Source organism: Anabas testudineus, chromosome 10 (genome assembly GCF_900324465.2).
Source record: "Anabas testudineus chromosome 10, fAnaTes1.2, whole genome shotgun sequence".
NCBI classification, from domain to species: domain Eukaryota; kingdom Metazoa; phylum Chordata; class Actinopteri; order Anabantiformes; family Anabantidae; genus Anabas; species Anabas testudineus.
In genome coordinates, this window is record NC_046619.1 from 12,778,175 (window position 1) to 12,803,366 (window position 25,192).

At 39.6% G+C, this 25,192-nt stretch overlaps 1 protein-coding gene across 4 annotated transcripts; it reads left to right on the forward strand.

Annotated features, from left to right (window-relative positions):
• Positions 1–47: 47 nt before the first annotated feature.
• On the forward strand, positions 48–23,707 carry klhl4 (kelch-like family member 4). 4 transcript variants are annotated; one of them, XM_026358131.1, is made up of 12 exons: positions 48–212; positions 3,447–4,535; positions 11,573–11,740; positions 12,859–12,995; positions 13,423–13,619; positions 16,028–16,240; positions 16,989–17,175; positions 17,268–17,492; positions 18,962–19,124; positions 20,376–20,588; positions 21,644–21,815; positions 22,160–22,219. In XM_026358131.1, the coding sequence occupies exons 2-12, from the start codon at positions 4,075–4,077 to the stop codon at positions 22,217–22,219; spliced, it is 2,196 nt and encodes a 731-aa protein (XP_026213916.1). In that variant the 5' UTR covers positions 48–212; positions 3,447–4,074. The 4 variants fall into 4 exon arrangements, with proteins under 4 accessions (XP_026213916.1, XP_026213917.1, XP_026213918.1 ...); XM_026358132.1 differs by having other exon boundaries at positions 4,069–4,535; XM_026358133.1 differs by lacking the exon at positions 3,447–4,535.
• The last annotated feature ends 1,485 nt before the right edge of the window (positions 23,708–25,192 follow it).

Here is a 25,192-nt window from a genome sequence, read left to right on the forward strand (position 1 = left end):
ACTTATCAGGAGTTTCCTTTAACAGAGGAACGTGGTCCTTTCCTTTCTGGCGAGGCAAACAGTTTTGTGCTGAAAGAGGAACACAAGCGAAGAAAAAGTTGGAAGAGTGCTGCACATTTTTGATATGATATTGGAATACATGCGAGGTGTCTTGGCAATTTGTTTTAGAAGATAATTCTGTCTGAATCCTGAGGAGTAACACATAGACCCAGGTAAGAAACAAGATTACTGATCGTAGGGATGCATTTCCCCCCCTATTTTTTAGTGACATTTGCTATAAATGAACATTTCTAATGCATCAGAAAAGACGTAGGCGTTGCCTAAAAGAAATTTTAACAGGTAGTGTTTTTTCTAACTTAGTATTTTGGTGTTGTACCGTGGTTATGTTGTCTAAAACAGTGTATGGTTTTGATTCAGGACATGCAATAACACTGTCTGCCCATTCAGCCATAAATGGAACACTAAACATAATTTTCTCATAAATTTTCAACGTCTCGCCTCTCGTTCCTGACCTCCATAGTGAGTGAAAAGCTCAATCTTGTTTCTCCACCCTGGTCATGGACACACACTGTCAGTCCACACTTGCAAACAACAAGACATCTTGTATCTGAAGGTTTTTTGTGTTGCTCTGAATAGCACCTTGTGTATGTATGATTGTTAGCATGCAAGCATGTGTCAGTCTGTGAGGTTGTGTTTTTTGTTGTATCTATTTGCCGAGCTATAGCCAGAGATATTTGAAGTGTGTATCACTGCCCAACACAGCATGGAATTTATTTAATCTTTTCAAGAAAAATTGTATTCATATTCATGCTAGGATCCTGCATTTGCAGCTGGGGGCATTCACAGCCATGCTTCAAGAACCACACATGCTACAAAAAGTAAAAAAGAAAAAAAGAATATAGCACATATGTGCTTTATAGGAAGACATGAATTAGCTGTCATACATATTAGTGTACAATTCATAACATACATCAGCTTGATTGCTAGTCATAGCAGATCTCATCAACCTGTCTCGCACACTGAAAGAATTGCCATCTAGCCGTGCAGGTATGCTCACTGGGGAGACAGATGTTGGATGATAATGTGGTTTACCACACCAGTCTGACATCTGACATCTCATGTGTCATGCGGAGTGCAGCCAGATGGTGTCCTTGACTCCTGCAAGAATTAAAGAGGCTACCAAGTGTGATGGCTTGTTACTATACATTGAATCATATCGCACTCTAATGGGCTTTTATTATTACGGTACATCTAGTTTTTCTAGACCAGTAGATGATGTCCTCAAAATACCCCATTTGTTTTATGATGTAATACTTGGAGTGATTTAATGAGAATGCATGTTTGTGCACTAGTAGATGATACATCAAAGCCAATAATGATTTAGAAAACTGTGCGGTTTATATGATGAGGTATGAGATATGCTAGGGGAATATTATCCTTATCATTTCTATTATCTTTTTTAATTTTTTTCAAATAAATTTTCTGTATGAATTTTGGGGATTATTTCATATTATATTTGATAAATGAGTGCAAAATGCATCCTTTAGATGCTTGTGGAACACAAGGAGGGGATATTAAAGTCTCGCTGAGTTCGGTTTCTGAGTTTATGTGTACAACTAATGCTAATACATAATAATGATTAATGTCCGCTAAAATATCTGTTGGCAGAGGATGCAATTAAAGAAAATGTGATTATTTATTTTGCAATTGCCAGTATTATTTCTTATCAAATTGTTTGGTTTAGTAAATTTATTACATTTAAATTTTTGTTTTTTTCAGTGAGTATAGAAACACTAATTATATCTGTTGCATGTAGCTCTAGCACTTAATAAGAGTGATTATAGCATCTCTCAGCACACCACCATAAAATACCTAATTTGCATTTAATAAATATCATACATCCAAAGGTCTTTATTTTAATACACTGAAGTATTATTTTCCAACAATGCAGATTAGAACTATCTATATCATGAAGCAGTTGATGTCAAAAGATGAAGGTCTAAAGGACAAAGAACTAAGATGGCTTTCTGACAAAGGAAACCCCTGAGCAGGTGAACCAGTGCTAGGGGTGAATTCATGCGCTTAAATCTGGTGTATAAATCTTTTCAATTATCAGAGTCTCCACCAGGGATCAGCTGCTGTTCGCTTGTCCTTTTGGCGCTTGTCCCCTCATAAAATGATGTAAAATATTTTTATATACGGAGAAAGCTCTTATTAATAATTCAATGTTTTGAGTCTTGACTGTGAAAATAATGTTTGAAGTGCATCCAGTTGTACTGTATCATTAGCATAAACACTTGGATATAAACAAAGGATATCACACATAGTTCATGCAGTCTTTCAGCCTTCTGCAGTTTAAACCATAGACTTAAGCTGAATAATTCATTGACCTAAACATTTTATAGTGCATGTTTCTTGATCATACACTACTTGAGGAGAAATAGTATTTTTAGTAATTAGGATGTTTGTCTCTACTACTTGTTGTGAGGCAGGTACTAGTGGACGTATTAGCTGGTTGTGTCCATTGTTCCAAACCTGCAGTGGGAGGCAGATGAGAGACTGTACACTGTTGAAATTCTGCAGTGTAAGTGCAAGGTTCTTTTCTCACCTTTGACGTGGAAGAGAAACCTAGAAAAGGCTGCAGAAAGATTCGGGAGTGTGATTTCATCCTTAACTCCTGAGCAGATGCTATGCAGTGTTTCAACTTCTTTCATTACTCACAATTCATTCATTTCTGAATTTAATTACAACTTCCCCTTTGGGCGTATTTTGTTTCCTATGGCAAGTGGATGAAAATAAAATGCTTCAAACTTATACCCAGATCCAATATTGTTGACAGAATATCCTGCAGCATTCCTCTGTAACTCTCTTTCCATATGCTGGTGATGCTGTCAGCATTGATCTGACATCCCCAAACTACCTTTTATGCTGTCCCTTTCCCTTTGAAGTGCAGGTTTTGTTGTGGTATCTCTGTTACCTGTGATGGTGCAGTATTAGAGTATTAGGCTTATGCAGGAGCAAGGTCTATTTTTGAAATGTAAAAGACTGTTTTCTAAAGCCCTGACTGGGGAAAAGCCACTTTAATGACCTTGAAGATTCATCAGTATGTAGTTTTTCACTTGTAATCGCAGGAGGTTTTAAGACAGTGACTGAAGAAGAATATTTTTTCAGCATGGGCACCTGTACTGAGGCAATCCCCCTTGGGATTGTGTTAAATGTGACAATAGAGACTGCACAGATGTGTGTTCATGTGAGATAAAATTCACTCACCTTTAAGTCTGAATTGAGGTTTGTTGTTTTTTATGAGCGTTATTAATTTGCCCTTCTCTTCTGTTTATGGATGTGCAAGTGTTATAAGCTCTTAATATTAGTCCTGGTAATGATACTGTAGTAAGTAGTCATCTGCTTTCCCTTCTTCAGCAAGCACTGTGATTTACTTTGTTAAGGTGTGACCTCATCATCCTGACTCCATGATCCTCACCTCCCCTCGCAGCACAAGCAGACAGCCCTGATATCAGGCACACGAACATGCACATACTCACCCAGGGACAAACAGAGGGGACTGGACTCAGCTTGGGAGATTTTCTCATTTTATTTCCAGAGTGCATGTGTCTATCTCTTAAGTGTGTGTGTGCATAGGAGAGACAGGCAGAGCGGGAGAAAGAGAGAAAGCGAAACATGGGAGGCGAAGGGAAGGGGAGGGAGTGTGGATCATGCATGTGCATTAACTCAGCTCCAGCGGCGCAGCAGCAGCAGCAGCAGCAGCAGCAAACAGATACAGCAGCACAAGAGGGAAAGAGAGAGAGAAAGGCAGAGGGGGAGAGTTAGAGGGAGGGTAGTAGTCTCAGGCTCAGGAACAAAAGCTGCAGAGGACTGCTTTCCATCTTTACTAAAAGAACAACGGTGGAGCAATAGAAGGAGGAGGGGGTGGTCATGATAGTAGTGAGACAATAACGGAAGAGAAGAAGCACATTGTAGTCAGTAAGGAGTGAAACCAAGGATCTCCTATTCTCTGCTCTCCATGTTTTTGGGGAATCAACATACCACTGCCTTCGTCTCCAAACCCAGAGGAGGATGTCTGTGTCGGGAAAGAAGGAATTTGACGTGAAGCAGATCCTCAGGCTCCGCTGGCGCTGGTTCAGCCATTCTTCCCAAGGTTCGGCTGGTGGTGGAGGTGGTGGCGTTGGCGGAGTGGGAGGCTACATCCAACAGGATGGCCTGGACCACAGAGGGACGCCCGTCCAGGGTCGGTTGAAGAGTCACTCGCGGGAAAGAGGCGTTGGGGGACTACGGAAGACTAACAGCCCGGTCCACAGCATCTTGGCACCGACGCCAGGACCCACACCTGTATATGTCAGAGCAGGGCATCAATCATGGCATCATCAACAGAACACCATCCAGGGTCTCCAGGTCAATGAGGAATCTTCAAAGAGCAGTTCCTCACCTAATGCCACAAGAAAAGAGGATGCCACCAATGGCCAGGAAGATGTGAAGAGCAGCACTGAGGAACCTGCAGAGGTGGAGGCCAGAGAGAGGTATGACTCTTATTAGGTGTTAGATACCAGTCACTGATTGTAGCACTACATCACATGGGATGCTATTTTGGGAACGTGTTTCCCTCATGTTTCAAAGCAAAAGTACAGCTGCTAAATACATCTGATAGAGAATCTCTGATGCTTGAGGCAGGATCCCTGGATGAAAAAGTAAGAATGTTTCTTCCTGTTTTTGTTCAGGAAAGTCAACAACAGTCCTGCTTTAAATAATAAAGTCCATAACAGTCATTTAAAGTCCATTTTCACAATTTCCAGGACTAAATGCATTTTCTGTATGAAGACTGTGTCCACAGCACTTTAGCTTCATTCAATATTTGCAGTACCACAGTGCATGTAGCTCCTTTAATTAAGCCGAGATTAAATTATCTGCACAGCTATCATTTTCCAATTTACTCCGACTAGGCAGCTGCTACCATGGCTCACCTGGGGACACCTCACTGTCATTGTCCACAGTGTGTCAGACAGAATAAACCAATAAAGCATCCTTTTAATTATTCAGTGGACTGAAAGCCAAGACTTTTTCTGCTTCCTGGTCTTGATGTGTTGTGGTCCAGATTACATGAACAGTATGTGTATGCCAAATTCCTTAAGGTATTTAGTTTTTACACAGCACACTAATGCATTCCAGAGTTAAAAGCGGATAAAAGAAGAAGCCATTACATCACCTACCTACTGGACCTATAAAAAGAGGAAGTAGTGCAATCATATGAATTATCTAGATTGCCACTACAACCACTTTATGAGCAAACGCTATCATACATAGTGGCTGGTACAGGTTATTGAAAGCATTTCCACCAGTCTTTCTACATTACCCTGATCTTATGATCATCTATAAATTTCACCCTATTTTTTCAGGTTGTGTTTTTTCCCTGTCTTCTTCCAGGACATAAACAGGTTAGAGATGTGTGTTTTGTTGTGATGTGTGGCCCACTGCAAGCACCTCACATCAAAGAAGCAAAGACAGTCTCCTTTTATCTTGTCTGTGACATTCAAGTGATTGGTCTTTACGCTTTTCTGTTTCCTATGCGTTTGTTCCATGCACCTGGTGAACAATTAAAGTTCCTTTGTAAAAGTTCACCATCATTAAACAGATGACTCTTAATACATACACTCTGCCCACAGTACAGCAAAAAGAAAAAAAAAGTCAATGTAAATTGAATAAATGCCAGAGGCCATGAAAAGTCAGGTTCCCTGAACATGAATTATTCTGAGTTAACATACACACTTGGAATCGGCTTGACATTCTTCTCTTTGTGTTGGCATAATTGGCAGATGATCATGTTTTGGGGTTCCCTGTGTGTGAAAAGTGCATGCACAAAAGACGTACCTCACACTAAAAATATGTAACTCTTTGGCTCTCAGGGGGACCTTGAGTTCAAGCTGGCCACGTAAAAAAACACAGTACAGGCATCATATTTTGACAGCGATACTGAATAATTAATATAGTTCTGCACTGTTGAATCATAAAGTACTGGATATTTGTTGCTCAGCTTAACTTGATTGTAATAACATGTGTTTGTCAGTTTTCTAACACAATTTACAATCTATAAAGTTCCAGTATGCACAGAAAACAACATGTACACAGACAATAAATATTCCATTGTAGACCGCAGTGGATCATATTGGCATACTAGTATGTATTATCATATAATATTGGCAGACAGTTGCACCACTTGCTGCTTTGGTAATAATAAATGAATCAACCTGTCAGCCACTCTTTGACTTAAACAAGGAACAAGTGTTTTTTGAACATTCAGTGGCTTGAATCACAAGAAAGGCATCAAACAACGATTTGTACATTGTCAGAGAAATACATACAGTAGTTGCATGTCGCACGATGCTACCTTTCAGTCCAGCTTTACAGGAAGTGTGTTCACTTAAGTACTGTGAAGGACTAGTTGCTGGAAATGATGTTTGGACAAATACTGCATCGGTAGACGTACAAAGTTGCGCAGCAAATTAGGCCAGCAACTGTGTGACACATCATGGCTTGCATGTTCATCGGCGGCTAAGCAGATGTGTGGATGTCACTGAGATATGCACATTCATTTACTCCACCAGCTGGGTGGCCCTATTACGTCTCACATCATAAATCCTTGACACATAATTTGTCACAATCCCTCAGGCTGAATCTAGAAATGAGTTCGGCTGGCTGTGAAAAATACAAAAGTTTTAGCTGTTCCTCTGTAGTTAGATAATATGTGTCAGTCATTTTGTGGCACCGTGATTAGTTTCATTCACACAATGCCTAGAAGAAATCCATCCCGTAGGTTACTTCCATTCTTCTGTTATCAATATTTAACATTGTTGTCAAACTGATCTAACTAGCAAATTAGAAATGTTCTAGGAATAATTAACCCTGGAGCGAATGAAACTGCTATTTGTCTTCATATTATATTATATAATATATAATGTTAATTATGTTTCTTCAGCACTAAAAACCTGTGCAACTTTCATTACTCCTGAATTTAATTAAGACAGTCATTGCACTTATGCCTATGCATGCTATCTATAATTATTCCCTTTTTGTTTTCTTTTTCTTGAATGTGGTCTTATTGGCTGGCATGCAACTACAGAGCTGTTAGCACAGTGGAGTAAGTAGGGAAGAATGCCTTGGTGTTTTCCACCCCTGCCCCTGCTATATACTGTGTATTAGTTTTGTCCTCATGACTCTCATCCGAATAACCTCTCCCCATCGTTGGAGGAGAATATATGACAGAAGTTAACTTGAAGGGAATGGAAACCTTGACCTCTCCCACATAAACACTAACAAAGGCTTGAGTCAGCGGGTTGTTAGTTTGAATGATATCTCAATTCCCTCTTCACCGCCTTGGAAAAAACTACCACCACCTCTCCTCCTGTCAACAGCAGTAATTCAGATATTTGTTGGTTGCCTCTGTACCTCCAACGGAGACGTCATTAAGGGGCTGTAAATTGCAAAATACAGTACTAAACGACATCTACAGGGATTAGAAGATTATGTAATCAGATGTAATTGATTCTCTATGTACTTCAACTTAACCAAATCAGCATTCTGTACGTAACAAAGTCGTCTCAGATGAAGCGTCAGTATTCAGTCGTCATTTGCTTGTCTTTGTGCTTGCAGAAGGCTTTGAAAGGCAGTCAGAGTAAGATACAGCAGCAGATTATACCGAGCACTTTCCTGTTTTTGTGCATATGTGAATCAGAGGATTTGTTTCATTAAAAAACATTTTTTTCCTAAAATTGAATTAAGTTAAAGAAAAAAAAAATCATCCCTAAAGCAGCTTGAAATACGTTTTACATGACTACTATTAGGGGCTAAGACTTAGCATAACAGTGTCCTGAGGCACCGACATCCATTCATTTGCATTGACAAAGAATCGTGGAAGCGTGGACAACTGTGATCAAGCTGAAAATGTGATAATGTAGACAAAGTTAAATTACGTAACCTCAGGGAGTTTTTTTAGAAAATAGCCAGTAGGTCTAATATATTATGCACATTTGTTCTAACATCCATAGATTATTAAAATATTAAAATTTATATAAACACTAACACAATAACTAGCCAATATGTACCACATACAAGCCGGGACCCACCACTGTAATGCTGTGGATGAATTTGTTTACCCACTAAATAAATTACAGTCTAACTATGATAGTTTCATACACTATGTAAGACAGCCTGCCATCAGCAGAAAGTGAGGCGCTTTCTGCTAAGATCTGCACATTTTTCACTTCCAGTACGCCCTCAGCCCCCAACCCCCAACACACACCGAGTGAACATCAAATTCCTCAACATGATGATGCACAGCTCAGCATTGTAATCACAGTTAATCTATGTATGAACAAAAGCTCCAATATTATTATGCTGCACTTAACAACATGGAAAACTGAAATTTGGATTCTGAAATATTATATATATATCCTGACACATTATTTCCTCAGTGACTTCAAACTGATTTCTTACTTATTGTATGTGTTCAAGTCAATTATGCAGAATTTCATTATTAAACTATGAGACATTTTGACTGATTCTTCTGATTTTCACTGTGCAAAACATATTTTCTAAATGTTTAAAATAGGACTAATATCTCGCGGTTATACACCTGGGATGTTCATTAGCTATTTGCAGATAGTTTTTTTGCTGACATTCAGTTCACCATAGTCTTTCTAAAAGATGAGGCAATATTTTTATTTCAGTTTAAAACTGTGTTAGTTTTCCGCTGCAGTCTCTAACATAAACGGCCCGATGGCTACATCTGGAACAGGTTTCAAAAGATGTTGTTCCTGTATGGAGCTACATTTAGTGCACCATTATCAATATTAAGCAGGTATGTCTGGTGTAACAATGGCATCAGAGGAAGACTGTTTGTTGTGAACCTTGGGGAGACAGGAAAACTGCAGAGTGAAAAATCCATTTCTGCACAGAGTTATTATGTCAGACGCACTACCAGGACCAGAAGTTTTTACAGTCAGTGTGCATATTTGTCTCTACAATACTGAATGGCAGTATACCAACTGTCAGAGTATAGAAGATATGTAGACTTGGCACATGCTCTATGAGGCTTTGTAAGAGTTGTTGGATTCTCAACTCAGCCCAAGCAGCCTTCAGGGGCAAATGGCTGTTATAATCCATTTTGAAAGAGGCATTTCCCATTTGGCCCTGGCAGGCACAACTTTCTTTTTTGTAGAAGGAGCTGACACTAGTTGGAATAAGACTGAGATTCTCAGCAACACGTCTGACTCATAACCTTTACAGCTAGGGGCTAATCTGGGCTGACGAAAGCACATCTTGAATCTTCTGCCCATTCATCTAGCAGGGCAGTGTCGGCACAGTGGGAACATTATTTAGGCAGATGGAAGAGAGGAAGAGAAATTAAACATGAGTGCTTAAATAATGGATTATTATTAATAAGTGTCATTTCTTTGTGACAGTACTCCATTTGTCTTGTGTGTCCTCCTGTGTCTTGTGCTCAAAATATAGCAGATGCAGTTTCCGAAGCACAGCACTAAAACCAGCTCCTTATCTTGACAAGGTTAAAGAAGGCTGCATATATTTTGGTTTACTTGCATAGCAGAGTTTTTTGAATATGCAGAGTGTTTTGTCAGATCCAATTACTCACATTGTGGTGTGAGCTTTGAGAAGGTGTGAAGAACGAATGACAAGACCTCAGGTAAAACGTGCTCAATGAAGAAAAGCTGATGTCTAGAATAAATTACTGAACGATGGAAAATAAAGCCCACACCTTTTTCTTTACTGGTTTATTTTATTCTGTTTTGCTAGCTAATTTCCCTTAGTTCATGGCATAGTGAAATAGCTTGTAGACCACAAAAGAAATCCACAGGCCCTGTAATGTTTAGTAATATGTGATGGACAGCATTGTCACTACAGCAGTTTCTCCAGAGTGAGGTGTTCTGGGGCTTTAGTGCCTCAATAAAATTGGGCTATACCTCAGACAATCCAACCCACTACTGAAAGCGAAATATACACCTCAGAGAAATTTACTGCTCCCTAGAATGTGATACCAAAGCAATTAGTGTTGGAGAGATTGGTAGGCTTGAAAAATCCTTACAGCATGTCCTGGAGGCAATACAAAGGCAATGCATCTCAGTTTTATGGCCCCATTGCTTATTCAGTCTTGTTTGGTGTTCCTCTCCAAGACTTCAGTCAGTGGGGAATTATCGCCGCACTGCAATAAATTACTCTTGCATTTAGTACTGTATAACGTCTCCTAATAAAGATTAGAATATAGGATACTGCAGTGGCCAAAATGCAACATAAACCCATTCCCACAGGGGAAATGTTGTTTCTTTAGGTAATGAAAGAAGAGAAAGTCACAAACTCTGCTAAAAACTTTATAACAGTGTGTTAATCAGAACATCAATAAAAGCCATAAGTCCCTCCATCCTTCCTGCATTATCTATCTTACTGTGTGCCAATATTCTGTGCCGCCAAGCATTACAGGATTTTCACTTCATTTGTATTGATATATCACTAACTTTACCAGTTTATGCAGTTTTCATATCAGTGCATGAGAGGAAATGAGGAGGTTTGTAAAGTGTTGCTTTAAATAGAAGTGACATTTTTTCTTGAGCACCATCAGTCTTTACACAGCAGAAGAACCATGCTATGACAGTAAATTCCCTCTGAGAGACAACTTGGGTCTGTTTATGTAGCGTAACAAACAACCCTAAATGTCAATGAGTGGACTTGCTCTATGAAGGACACCAAAGTGACTGGGTTGTATTATTTCCACAAGTCTTAGGGATTACTTGGATGCCTGTACAACAGCATGTAATCTAGCAGCCTGTGGGGACACTGACAGCCTCACCACAATGCTGTGAGGAAAAGGCTTGTTCACTTGTTAAGTCCCCGTCTTTGAAAAACACACGTGCATTTACACAGATATGCAGACACAAAGAGGAGCAGACACAAAGGCGTGCACGCATACAAACACCAGCATTCTGTCTGGAACGCAGTTGCATGGATTGTGGTGCTTTTCTTGTCCCGGTGGACAGAAGTGCTTAGTTATCCACTTATGTATGGATTTTAGTCCATAACAGTTTTAATTTCAGCTTAGAGTGGCAAGAAGGATGCGGATGCACAGCAGGGAAAAGAGGATTCAGGAGAGTCATCTGTTCAAATAAGCTCTTTTGTGACTTTTGTGAATAATTTGTTGCTTATCTTGCAGTATACAGCTGTTTATTTCTTTTTATTAATTTTATACATGAACAAGGAGCGTAAACAGGGAGTGACATTAATTAATTTCTCTAATGTGTTTCATGTTGCTTCTGTCTGTGCTAAGTTAAGTTATAATACATAACTTACTACTGTATACTACAATGTTTATATCCCCAACAAGTTGTGTTTTTGAATTAGCACAGACTACACATATGGTTTCTGAAAACGTGCAACTGTTGCTAGCAAATATGTACATTCATTACAGAATGAACAGATGCATCGGTAATAGCGATGCAGATACTTTTTCTAATCACACCACATCTCTTTTTTTCTCCCTCCCCGATTGTTTCCACAGGTTGGCTCTGAGCACCTTCTCCAGAATGAACACCAACTCCTCCGATGAATTTTTCCAGGCCACAAATCATGCGGAACAGACTTTCCGCAAGATGGAGACCTACCTCCAGCACAAGCAACTGTGTGATGTCCTCTTGATAGCGGGAGATCACAAAATACCAGCTCACAGGTCGGTGTTTGCGCTTCTGTCTGCTTTGATTTAATAAATTGCATCTGCTTTAGTTAAGAGATACAGACGCTGATTTGGATTCACTTGATCAAGTTGTTGATGCACATGCTGAGGCTTTGGTCTGGATGTCAGTCCATCTAAGGAATAATTAAATAATCTTTTAAATGCAAATCACGATTCTTCCGATTTTCAGGTGGAAGCCAACATGGAAAACATGCAAACTCTCTGTTCCCTGGTTTGCATCTAAATTATGGACACTGCTGTGGTTAAATTACACCTCTGTCCCTCCTCATTTTCACATTACATTTGATACGTGGAAAAACACTGTGATCTATTACATAGAGGTGTCAATATTTGGGTATTGAGGCCTCGTCTGATTGAACGAACAGGTCACATGATATTCCTTGAATGCTGAGAAGCTTTGCGTTCACTGAGTGGTGTGTCTTGTGTGTCTATACACATGCATATTTTGTTAGTTCATCCAGACAGACTCATGAAACAGAAAACAGAATGCTCCACAGAGAGAGAAAAAGTATCAGTGACTGACCTAGTTGGGTGAAATGAAAAGCTCTCCGGCTGCCTGTTTGAGTGTGGCTTAACATTTGTCCATAGTGTACTGAAGCAGTGAGATAAAAACCGTGTGTAAACATAATGAGAAACATATTAGAAACCACAGGATAATAAAAACATGGGTGAAGCTTGTTTGTCTGTGTCACTTGATCTTTATTTCTTGTAAAGCCACCTTATCTCTCCTTTCCATCATGAATCAACCAGTGTGTTATGTGAGCTGGACAAATGGGATGACATAATCAGAAATCTGACTAGTTTAGCTTTTAGCAGCATGAAATACTGTATGTGGTATAATTTTAGTCATCACACACTGTCAGTGTGGAGTGTTACAGAATGTGGGGGGGCAGTTATTCAATTTTTCATAGTGACCTAGCATGGTGTAAAAACACACATGTATAAATCATTCCACGGAGTTATTACAGCAACAGAATATGGCACAAAGAGAAAGTCGAATGATTAATCAATTAAGATAATCAGCATTGATCTTCCAGAGACTTATAAGCTTATGCACAGTACAAGAGAATCAATTCATCATGCTTTCTTGGCAGATTGGTCCTGAGTGCTGTGTCCGACTACTTTGCTGCTATGTTCACGAGCGACGTGAGAGAGGCAAAACAGGAGGAGATCAAGATGGAAGGAGTCGATCCAGAGGCTCTCAGGTCCCTGGTTCATTTTGCCTACACTGGTGAGTGCTCATAAAGACACTCACTAGCTCTTGTAAGCAGTTATGAGACATCCAACATGATTAAAATGGATCAATAAGGCAATTCATCATTGGGCTTACTGGCAGGACAGGACTTCAGCATAAAATTGTGTTGTCTTAGCAAACAAACCGGCCTTTGCTCAAGAAATACATCAGAGCAGAATCTACACTTCCACATTATTAGAAGGGGGAAGTATCAGATTATGATTTGTTTTGCTGCCTATAGGTTAATACTGTGAGTTACTGTTCTAATTTTTCTCCTAACATTTATTATCATCATCATTATCTCATTTACTCAATCATAATGTATCGGGCAAATGCAATACTTCTCCCACCACTGTGTCACCCGTCGTCGCTGCTACATTTGATCATGTCATAAGAATGTATTTTGCTTGTCCTGACATTGCAGGTGTCCTTGAGCTGAAAGAGGAGACCATTGAGAGTTTATTGGCAGCTGCTTGCCTCCTCCAGCTTTCACAAGTCATCCAGGTTTGCTGTAACTTCCTAATGAAGCAGCTTCATCCCTCCAATTGCCTGGGAATACGCTCCTTTGCAGACGCCCAGGGTTGTGTGGACCTGCTCAATGTAGCTCATCACTACACCATGGTAGGAGGGTGAATAGTGTGGAGTTAGACCATATTTACATGACTGAATGGGGTAAATTATTTATTTTGCAAAAAGGGACACTCATATTTTAATATTACTATTATTATTACAATATTATCTCTTCTCCAGATTCACTAAGGTTGTTTATGTATTATGATTTTATGTAGGTTTGACTCTATTATATTGTTAGCTGTCTGCTTTATATTATTTACTTTATATTTAAATTATTTTAATTTATTTTATTAGATTTTCTAATAACAATTATCGGGTGAATTTAATTAAAATTTTTTAGTAAATGCAATTTATATAGATAACATCATGTCTGTACTGTACATACACATTTGAATTTGAATTTGTGGCCATCGTCTGTTGAGGCCAGTTAATTTAAATAACCTGTCATAACCTGTAAAGGAGTGAAAAGTTGGTGTCTTAGTTATTTATATCATCGAGTTTCAGCAGAGAAATGCCTGACATGCACATTTGAATAGAAATTGAATAGTTTCACGCTTTCGCGTTATCTAATTTGGCTATGTGGCTGTCAGTATGAGATACCACATCGCTTCACATTAATTGGTGCACTGACAGACCTGTGAAAATGCGATTTCTATACATTTCTGTGAGGTGTATTTGCATTGGATTAGGATTTATGCACATAGTTGTCAGATAACGTCTTGCTGGCCACACAGAAATGACAGCACGATGCAGACGTTATCTCTTAAAGGACATCTGCTCAGCCTGTTTACATAGGCCCCATCCAGGACCAGGAGGTTAATCTAATCATCCAGCTGCACAAGAGGGCTAACTTCCTGTTCAATCACTTCAGTAATGAGCAGGGAGAGCTGTGGGCTTCCTGGAAGTCTGTCCTCTGGGTTCAAAGTGAAGCGAGTTGTGTTGTGATAAGCTTGTTTTTCCTGGTTGTGAATGGCAGGCGAGATCCGCCTCTGACATCCTTTTCCTTTATGAAATAGTTGCCCTTTTTACAGTATGTTCCAGCAGATAAAAATGTTTTTTTTTGTTTGGGAAGACGGTTTCTTTTCAGCAATAACATTATATTTCAATTGCATTTCTTAATAGACGCTACAGAGTTAAGTTCTAGTAAATGAATCCCATTTTTAGAGCATAAAGAAATATAGCAGTCTGTCCTTCCCAGCCTCTGCAAATTACATTGTAATCGAAAAGTTCTTGAAAGATAATTCCCTCAGCCTCACTCCAATTAAATATCAGTGTTCCTCCTCTTCAGAAAACACTGTTATTACACAATTACTCCTTTGCAGTAGTTAAATCAATTAGTGTCCTCTCCTGCTGATCTTCCAAGTGGTTTACTCACCAATGAGTTTGCCAGCATCTGAAAACAGATAATTTTAAATGGTTATGAAACAAACTCTGTTGAGCTTTCAATTTTGGCGTCAACTGTTCGGAAGCGGCAATCACAAATAATTGGTGTAAAACAACGTCAGAGAGTTGGATGGAATTTCTCCCTCAGCATTACAACAACAGATCAATAGATGGCCCTCATTTAATTAAGACTGTCTACGTTAAGCTCTTAAAACCTGCTCTCTCTAGATCGGACCAAGATGCTGTAATTTGTTGCAAGTTGATGATCAATAGCAAACTTGTTTTTTGTAATTGCTTAGCACTTATGTCGCAGTGACTGAAGGTTTTCTGGCAGTTTCCTAATTAATGCTTAGCTTCCTCATCCACAAAGGAGATGGATCGTGATTATGACCTGCTCTGCATGTATTTCATGTGTTTTACAGTTAGGCGCAGCACAGAGGCATGGAGGAGGGAGACTGTTTTATATAGCATCATCTCTAATGGAACTGCCCAGAGACAATGTCCTTGAAGAGGTAGCCATGCAGTGCTATAATATCGCCTGGGCTTCTGGCCAGTGAATGGAAGATCAATTTTTAGGAAGGCAATAGAGAACAGCTTCCACAAAACTTGTGGCTGGACACTGCATTGGTGTGATGGTAATGTTGGTGTAGAGTGCCTTTCTGTTTCTCATTAAAAGGCTTATAAAGGCTTAATGGTGCCATGTACGATCAGCAGCAAAATGCTTTATAAGCTTATGAAGACACTTTTTTTTTTTGGGAGATGTTTCATGCCAGATTGATTTGTAGCCTGCTGTTGTCTGAATTATTTTATTTAATGAGCTCAGCGAAACAGATGACACACACACACATGTTCATATTTGGGTTTTAGGAAATGGAGAGTATTTCACTGTGGTTATTTGTTATTGTAGACACAAACCTCCTCCTTTACTCGTTTTTCTTCACCTCTCTGTCCTTGTCCATGTGTCCCTCATAGGTATAGAAACACACACACACACACACAGTGTTGCACTAAACGTATCCCACAGCTAATGACTGATGATTATCTGCCTCCTCCTCGTCTCCTCTATGCTCCAGGAACACTTCCTGGAGGTCATTCAGAACCAGGAGTTCCTCCTCCTACCCACGGCAGAGATTGTTAAGCTGCTCTCCAGCGATGACATCAACGTTCCAGACGAAGAAACTATCTTTCAGGCTTTGATGATGTGGGTGCGGTATGATGTTCAGCATCGACAGCAGGACCTTGGAGTGCTTCTTGCCTACATTCGCCTGCCTCTTCTTCCTCCACAGGTGAGATAGCGCACAAAGGGGACAGAGGTGATAGCCTGAGAATTAAGCTGTCACAATGCCTCCTGTGTCCTCTCTGCCAACAGGAGCTGTGACTTTGTGTGCCTTTGATACTGTAATTTTGAAAAATGCTCACAATAACTTTCACAAAGCCTAAAAATATATATTTAAATGTCTGTGCAGTCAATCCAAAGACATTTTATTTTCAAAAATCAAAAAAAGGTAGATTATTATGTTACGATACTGATAAGTTCAAAAGCAAAATACTGAGAATTCAGTATTTATACTGTTGTATTTAACAGTGCACAGTAGATACATGCGGGAAAAATAACCCACAGCTCTGTTGTTTGCAAAAAACAATGATGCACTGTAGATTTTTTTCTGAATGAAAAATAGATGGAAAATATGATCTAATACATTGGTTGTCTCACCCGTTGGCTTGGAAGATGTTTTCTGTGAGGCAAATAAACAACAGAAATGAATCGCTATATTTTTGAAAATGGGTACTTATTTAGCAGAAACTGAAAAGATAAGCAGAGCAGTGCTGCGGACATTACTTACAGGCATAACAAGATCAATAGATAAATAAAAAAGGAAATAAAGAATGCCGTAAAATGTTCAATAAACCAGATTGACAACAGGCTTATGCTCATTTCCAACACTAAACATGAGTTTATCTGTTTCTCTGGAAGTCTTTCAGCTACAGTCCTTCTTATCATGCATCCTACTAATGTGATTTCTGCTAATTTAGCTCCTTGCAGATCTAGAAAACAACAAGATGTTCTCGGACGACTTGGAATGTCAAAAGCTGCTGATGGAGGCCATGAAGTACCATCTTCTGCCTGAGCGACGACCCATGTTTCAGAGCCCAAGAACCAAACCTAGAAAGTCCACTGTGGGGGCACTTTATGCTGTAGGCGGGATGGACGCTACCAAAGGTGTGTGTCTCCTACATACTACATAGGTGGATAGGAATAAGCAGCAACACAGTTTATTTGAAGTGTAATACTTGCTGTGTCCATGGTTTTAGGCTCCACCACCATAGAGAAATATGACCTGCGGACGAACACATGGGTCCAGGTTGGAGTCATGAACGGACGGCGGCTTCAGTTTGGTGTGGCTGTAATAGACAACAAACTGTACGTGGTTGGAGGGAGGGATGGACTCAAGACGTCCAACATGGTGGAGTGCTACAATCCTGTCAACAAAGTGTGGTCCACCATGCCCCCAATGTCAACACACAGACATGGACTTGGTAAGTGCATCTAGCCAGACGCCTGCAGCTCCATTCACGTCATCAACAAGAAAGTAAGGGATTCATACATTTATAAAAAACTTAATAATGCAGACATGCTAAACTCATTATGTTTTTGGAGGATGCTTACAATAGATATTTTGGTTTGAGGTTTCAGCTCAGTCAGGCTCAGAAGTTCTGAAACGCAAAAAAAATTGCAGGGTGAAGCTCTGAGAGGTCACAGCTGGGATGTAAAAAATACACATTTCTTTTTAAGGTAGAGCTTTGATATTTTCCTATTCCCCTATCAAAGCGTGGCAGGCTGTGCTTACCCTGGTCTTCCTTACCCTCCCCTGCCCAATAAATCTCATATCAGAAGCATTTTGATTCACAGTTGAAACAGGCCTGGGTAACAGTAGAGGGAGATCTTGTCAAAGCATTCAGCTCGCTCACACGGTGTGGTCGGACGTATCAGCGTGCCCAGAGATCACACTGTACAGATTACCTGTGTTGTGTTTGATCTTTCCAGCAGCACGTATCTCTTGCTGTTTTGCTTGTGCTGTGCATATTTTCAGTCTGAATATATTTGAACATAGTGGGTATCAACAGCCCTGCACAACCATGTGCTGCTGTGGGCATTATGAGTAAAAACAAGAAAAAGTGAAGTAGTTCAGTCCGTAATAAAAGGGGGCTTCACTAGGAGAATAATCTGCCTGACGATGTTTGTGTCAGTCAGAGTTCTCTGAATGCCCTAATGTTCCCTCGAAATAATAGAACTCTCACCAAAGGAAGTAAGGGTGGTAATATAAAAATCCATTGTGCTAAGACATCCTCTGCATTGTTGCTGGTGAAAACTACTTTCCTCTGTGACTGGGGAATGACGAATAACAATGTCGTTTTATAGCCTTCCTGTTTTCTGAATAGATTTGGTCAGCTGGGTGACTCACTCCGCTTAGTTCTAAAATGAGAAGTGAACCTCGGCTTCGGCTCTCTCCAGGAACTGTTCAAAGAACAAAGAGATCAAACGCGTTTCATCTGGAAATGTCATTTCATTTCTGTTCATTGATTATTCACCACCACGTGGTCTACATTACCTTGCGCTGACATTATGCTTTATATAGAGAATTTGAAATCTTTGTTTCCGTAGCCTCGAGGATGAATTGAATGTTTTGCAGCTTTAGCTTTGATATTTGAAACTTAGTACAGTAAAAAAACACAGCAGTGTAAGCTACTAGATGTTACAGCATCTATTGTGGACTACCACACATTCATACAAACAACGAATAACAAAAAAACTTTCCGTCATCACTCGTTAAGTATTTATAGTGGTAATGAGGTCATGATTGCAGGTACACTGTGCTTTTGCTTTCTCATGTGCAGTTACACATAATAAATTTAAGTACTTACAGATATCATTACTCATCTAATGGAACAACTCAGTGCAGCAGGCCGTTATGGTTAGCATGTACATCTTGCTTCCATTTGTGCAGGTATTGCTGTGCTGGAGGGTCCCATGTATGCTGTGGGAGGCCACGATGGCTGGAGCTACCTCAACACCGTGGAACGCTGGGACCCACAGGCCAGACAGTGGAACTATGTGGCCAGCATGTCGACACCACGGAGCACCATGGGAGTCACAGCGCTCAATGGAAAGTACGTTGGACTGTTTTTCTCAAATCAACACAAAGCTCCAACATATTTTTCGATAATGTGTGCAGCCTCGAACTCGAGTGCAAACAACATTGTCTTAGGGCTACTTTGATTATGAGCAAGCATGAGGTTGAGGTAACTGGCCACAACAGACACTGGGGAGACAGACAAGTACAGGCAATTTACACTAAAAAAGGAATGCCACTGTTGGTGAACTGTCTGCCAACATGCTAGGTTTGCTATTTAAATGTAAAAGCTACGTATTCCAATCTTATAATGACCACATAATTCCAGTGTTCATGCACATACTTGCACGGTTATTTGAAATCATATTGTTTATAGACCCTGTCTGCTCTTGTTTTGCAGAGATAAGTTATTTTTCCTTTTCTTGCAACAGTTATCCTATTTTGACTAAAACAGAGAGGAAGATATGTTTATCTAGAAGATTTGATCACCTCCATGTCAGCTGCACGCTACACAAAATCAAATAAATATGAAAAGCTCAAAAACACACCTTGTTTTGAGGAAAGGCCAGCGGTGATGTAACCTGCCAGAATGCAGGTATGATTGTGTAACTCAGTCCAGGAAAAGCAGAAGTGTGCTATAAGTGTACTAATAGTTTGACAACGTTATAGTTATTAAATGCAGAAGAAATACTACAGTGTGGCTTTGCAGTAGTCAGCAGCTCAGAGCAGAGGCTGCTGTGATTAGTGTGGTAATTTATACAGGCCAATCTAGACCCAATAAAACAAAACGCTTTATGTATTTGTATGTATTAAATGCTCAACAACACTATTTGAAAGTAAATTAAGCAAAGAACAGACCTGCTCTCAGCCTAATTTAAATATGTTTGTGTGCCGAAGGAGAAAAGAGGCTGCTGCTTGGCTGCATCCAATATTCAGTGTTAAAGTCAATGCTGAGTTATTTCTGCATCTAGGTCAAAAATAGACAACAAGGAAACTGTTTCCCTAGCCTCTACTTTCTTGCTGTCGGGGCTGTGCAACAAGCACTTAAAACGCTAATGTGATCTTTCTGGGAGAGAACACTCTCAAGGAAAGAGCTTTGGAAAAATGCTATTCACTGCTTACTGCTGTATTTCATCAAATATGTCACATTATCACTGTTCTGTCACTATTTTTTTTACAAACATCTGTCAACTGCTGCTGCTGTTCTGCCAGATTGAGAAGTACTGTCAAATATATACACATGTCAGAAATGTGAAGATTTTGAACCCGATTTTGCTCAATTTCTCAGACTGTATGCAGTAGGTGGTCGAGACGGGAGCTCATGTCTGAGGTCGATGGAGTGCTTTGATCCACACACCAACAAGTGGAGCATGTGTGCTCCGATGGCAAAGCGGCGAGGAGGAGTGGGTGTTGCGACGTACAACAACTTCCTTTATGCTGTGGGTGGGCATGACGCCCCTGCATCCAACCACTGTTCTAGACTCTCCGATTGCGTCGAGAGGTGGGTAAACTTCTCCTTTGGAGAAAATACACAAACACAAAAATTGTTGCACAACTGACTTTGGTTTGTCAGTTGGCACTCCTCAAGGGTGGAGATAAGGCTGTAGGCTTTCCCATAAGAACAAAAGAGTTGAAACTCTATTGATTCCCACCCACTTCCTGCATTTTTAGACATGTCAGTGTTTCTACTCAAATAAAGAGATCATAGTTTCCACACATGGTTGTATGTTGTAGTGTCTGGCTCCCTCTGGTGGCCATAACATCTACCTGAATCTGAACTTTACTGTGACTATATCAGGTGTAATTTTAAAAATTTAAGGGGTACTGAAAAATTACATAAATCTTGGAGATTTATATGTCACATACACTTTCCACTATATGCTGTTTCATTTGATAACCTGTGAACTTCCTGATAACCAATATGACGTGTATACCAACTGATCGAGCACTCTGTAATTTAGCACTTTGCGATTGTTACATGTCTCTTGGGTCTTGTCAGTGTGTTAGAGATTATTATTCTGATAGATTATCCAACTCTCAAGTTGTCTTTAGTGACAGGAAATATATTGCACATAAAGATAGTTAGAATCAAATGTGTCCATACGTCCGTGCATGTGGCTTATTTTCTTTAAAATCAACACAAAGCTGCACGAGTGTCCGGAATACAGCAGTCAATCATCTACTGTGTCTTTATTTTTCACATCTAAAGAGTCATGGTGGTGAAAAAAGTCTTTGTATGGTGACTTCTGCCCTCGCTGATGAGTCCAGCTCTCTCTAGACCCAGCGGCTGCCAATTGCTGCTCGAGACAGCTTTTCTTTTAAGTTTAAATTAGATTCTCTGCTTGTGCTGGAAAAGACTTCCCACTAGTGCCCATCCAGACATCTGTGATTAAAGAGGGCAAACATAAGGGTGTCTCAATTAGTGGGAACGGAGCGCTATCGTCCTCTTGAGGTGCAGGCTGATTGCATAAATGAATATTTAAAAAAAAAAAACCTCACTCTAACAAACTGACCATAATGCAGAAACAATCATTTGACCACATATTGTAATTACAGGTATGACCCAAAGACAGACACGTGGACCACTGTGTCCTCCCTCAGCGTTCCCAGGGATGCTGTGGGTGTTTGCCTGCTGGGTGACAGGCTGTATGCCGTGGGTGGATATGATGGCCAGTCATATCTGAACACTGTTGAGTCCTATGACGCACAGAACAATGAGTGGACTGAGGTAATCACATCAATTTAAACTAAGCCGTTACACTCACAATGTTCAAATATTATATGCTTATTGTTTAGGTACAAATAAAACAAAGTCATGCACATTTTTGTTTTATGGAACTTTGTTTTTGCCAAAACTAGTTACATGTAACTCGAGGGTACCAGTTAAGTCCCATTGGGAGAATAAATATTCTGAAATCCGCTGAACACTATCAGTGTTTCAGAACTTGCTCTTCTGTTTTCGCAGCACCGATCTCGTCTCTGTAACTCTCTTATCTGCATGAAGTAAAATCGGATTTTTTGAAGGCAGCCTCAGATGAAAGCCTGCATGTTAACCTCTCTGTCTTCCTGTAGGAGGTCCCTCTCAACATTGGAAGGGCAGGCGCCTGCGTGGTGGTGGTGAAATTGCCTTGAGCGTTTTGTCTCACAACAGCATGGAAACAAATGAGAGAGCAGAGGCAGAGAAGAGTGGACAAACAAACAACAGATCAAGGACACATCCTTCGAGAGTCATGTTTTTATTCTGTTCCTTTAACTCAGCTCTCCAGATTTTTCAGAGGGAAACACAGACACAGCCTTGCCCATAAACCATTGTATCTGTCATTAGTGGACGTATCTGCCCAGTGGGGAGGATTGTTCAGAAGCTGGAAGGCACTGCACATTCTCCACATTCTCAACCCAACAAGAATTTCCATAGACTTGGCTACGCTGTAGCAAATCAGTGCCAAACTTTTGTTGTGTTGGGTCGTTATGCTAGTTCTATGTATGTCCGAAAGATTAAATGTAAAAGTCGCATTTTGAGTAAATCAGCCTAACCGTAGGTCGTTTACATTTGTGCATAGACTTCTCTCATCGGTGCCATCACTTACCATATATTTTTGGGTTTATATTTCCCTTGATAGGCACTGAAATGAAATCTTAAAAAAAAGGTTATAACACACAAATGTAACGAAGTACCAGTCTTTCCTTAATGGGTGGTCTGAACTGAAGATCTTTACTGTAGAAGACCACTGTGAACTCTGAGGTTGATGATGCGTACAGAAGTGAAATCTAACTTTTTGCTGAATAATATATTTGGACATTTTCTTGATTGACTTTTTTATTGAGCCTGTAGCTACAGAACACCAAAGTCATTTGCTTGTCTTAGATGTCTTGTTACATATGAAATGAAAAGGTTTACAAAACTGTGAATCACAGAAAATATATCATATTGATATTTCACATAGCTGTACAGATTTTTGTGAGCTTTCGGAAACTATATTTGTGGTAATAGAATCATGCCTAAGCCAGTGCAGGCTGGTTTCTACCTTATGACTATGTTTTGGTTTTTTTCTGGGCATGCTAGCTGAGTGAATGTTTGACTTGATTTCTATATTCTCGTGTATCAAGGCCATGAGCTCTGTATTTTAAAGGATAGAACGCCTTCTTGGTCATGTAGATCATTGTCAGCTCTACACTTTAACCATTACTTTAATCATAAAGAAACAGCCAACTATGGCAACCAGGTTCACCCACACCTCTCATATCAAGTACAGTTTGACATGTTTATGTGCGGCATGCAGAAAGATGATTCGTTCTAATTTTACTTTGATTCCACTTTTTGCACTTATTGTTCAGCTGCTCAGAAAAGTTAAAGATTACTCACTTGTTCAACAATAGAAACAATTTGCAACTGTAATTCTACCATGTTTTGGGGCCAAATGTCGCTTTTTATGTTTTTATCATGGTTTTGTACAGCATGCAAACCTATAAATAAAAATGACTTCAGTCTTCTCTGCATGTTCAAATCCATGTTGACTGAATGTGCTCCCCTCAGCGGGCAGATTCTGATTCCTCTTGTTCTGCTTTAAGTAAACTAAACTGATTCTTTCACTAAACAGACTTGGAAGCTACTTTGATGTCAACATTAACCTTAGTTTTGTTCTTGTTGTGGCACCCTCTTTTTATATCCAGCAAGCATAGTTGTTGATATCACACTGCTTTTTCACTCTCTTATCAACAGACTGAGGACCAACTGCCTTTGCTTGCCTTTGTTTTTTTTCATTGTTTGCCCTCCAAATAGTTTCAAAGACCCTCCAACCCAGCTTGTTTGGTTAGATTTTAATGTTCTTTGCATACAAAATACAGCGTAGTCTGTCCACATGTAGGGTTCTTATCCAGAAACCTCTAGATGTTTTTAGAAAACAACATATGTAGGCGCACATTAGAACAAACAGCCTTTGCACAATCAATATCTCAGCTGATGTAAAGATTAATCTCCTGTTACTTTACATTTCTGTTTATCTGCGTCTCCTCCTGACAGATCATATAAAGGAAATCAATAAAGGATAATAGCTTTTACCCAAGTTCACCCCCTCGCAGTATAATATTACTGAAAGCACCAACATGTAGAATATTTATCTCAATATATCTCTGTCCAATTAATTTGAGAAGCATACTGTAATGGCTTGAAACATGAGACCATAATGATAAATATAGCTTTATTCAATTTAGTAACGAAAAAACAAAACAAAAAAAAGAAGCAAGCTACTCTTTTTCCATTTGTTTCTGTGATGTTTTTTCTCCTGTGTGTCAGCTCAGTGTTGCCCAATCTTAAATTCCACATCTATTTGTCCTAAACTGCTTTGCCAACTCAATCTAAGTAGCAGCTATTGGTTGGCAACCACAGCCATGAACGCAGTGGGAGAGTCAGCATCACGTGAGGAGAATATGAAGCAATACACCACCTCAAAGTCGTCAGGTTTCCAATTGTGATTCTAGCTTAAAGGGCCCGAGGAGAAAGTACCTTGATCTTACAGTACAACATAGTACTGAACAAAAGCTGGAAAAATGAAATATTAAGATGGAAAAGAAAGAATTGTGCCTGTTACAGTTCTTCCTGGAATTACTAAGCAATAAAATCCACTGATAATTCAGAAGTAAGATGCAGCAGCACTGACCTGCAGTGAAGCTGCAGTGGTTTAGCTGAAGTGAGACAACTGATATATAACTTTATTTAAATGTAAGTCAAAGCAAACAAACTATTATACACTAAGGAGATCTACAAATTATCACTGAAATAAATTAAATAAAAGATATGTCCTGTCCCTCACCGAGTTCTGCTTTTTCAATCCAGAAACAGTATAAAGGACGAGATGAGGGCAACGAGAAACAGACTAATTGGCGAATGATTTTCAAGTTTTGAGACAAATTAAAATAGATTTTGTGCATCCAGTGTGGAACAAAACAATACAGCTAGTAATGGGTTGTGAGATTTTAGTACAGAGACTGAGAATCTGCAACGTGCAATTCATGTACTCTGTAATAGAAATATGCAAAGTATCCAAATATAATTCCTTCCATTTTGTTAGCGAGTGTTAAGCTTAGAAGTATTAATTTTATTTCACC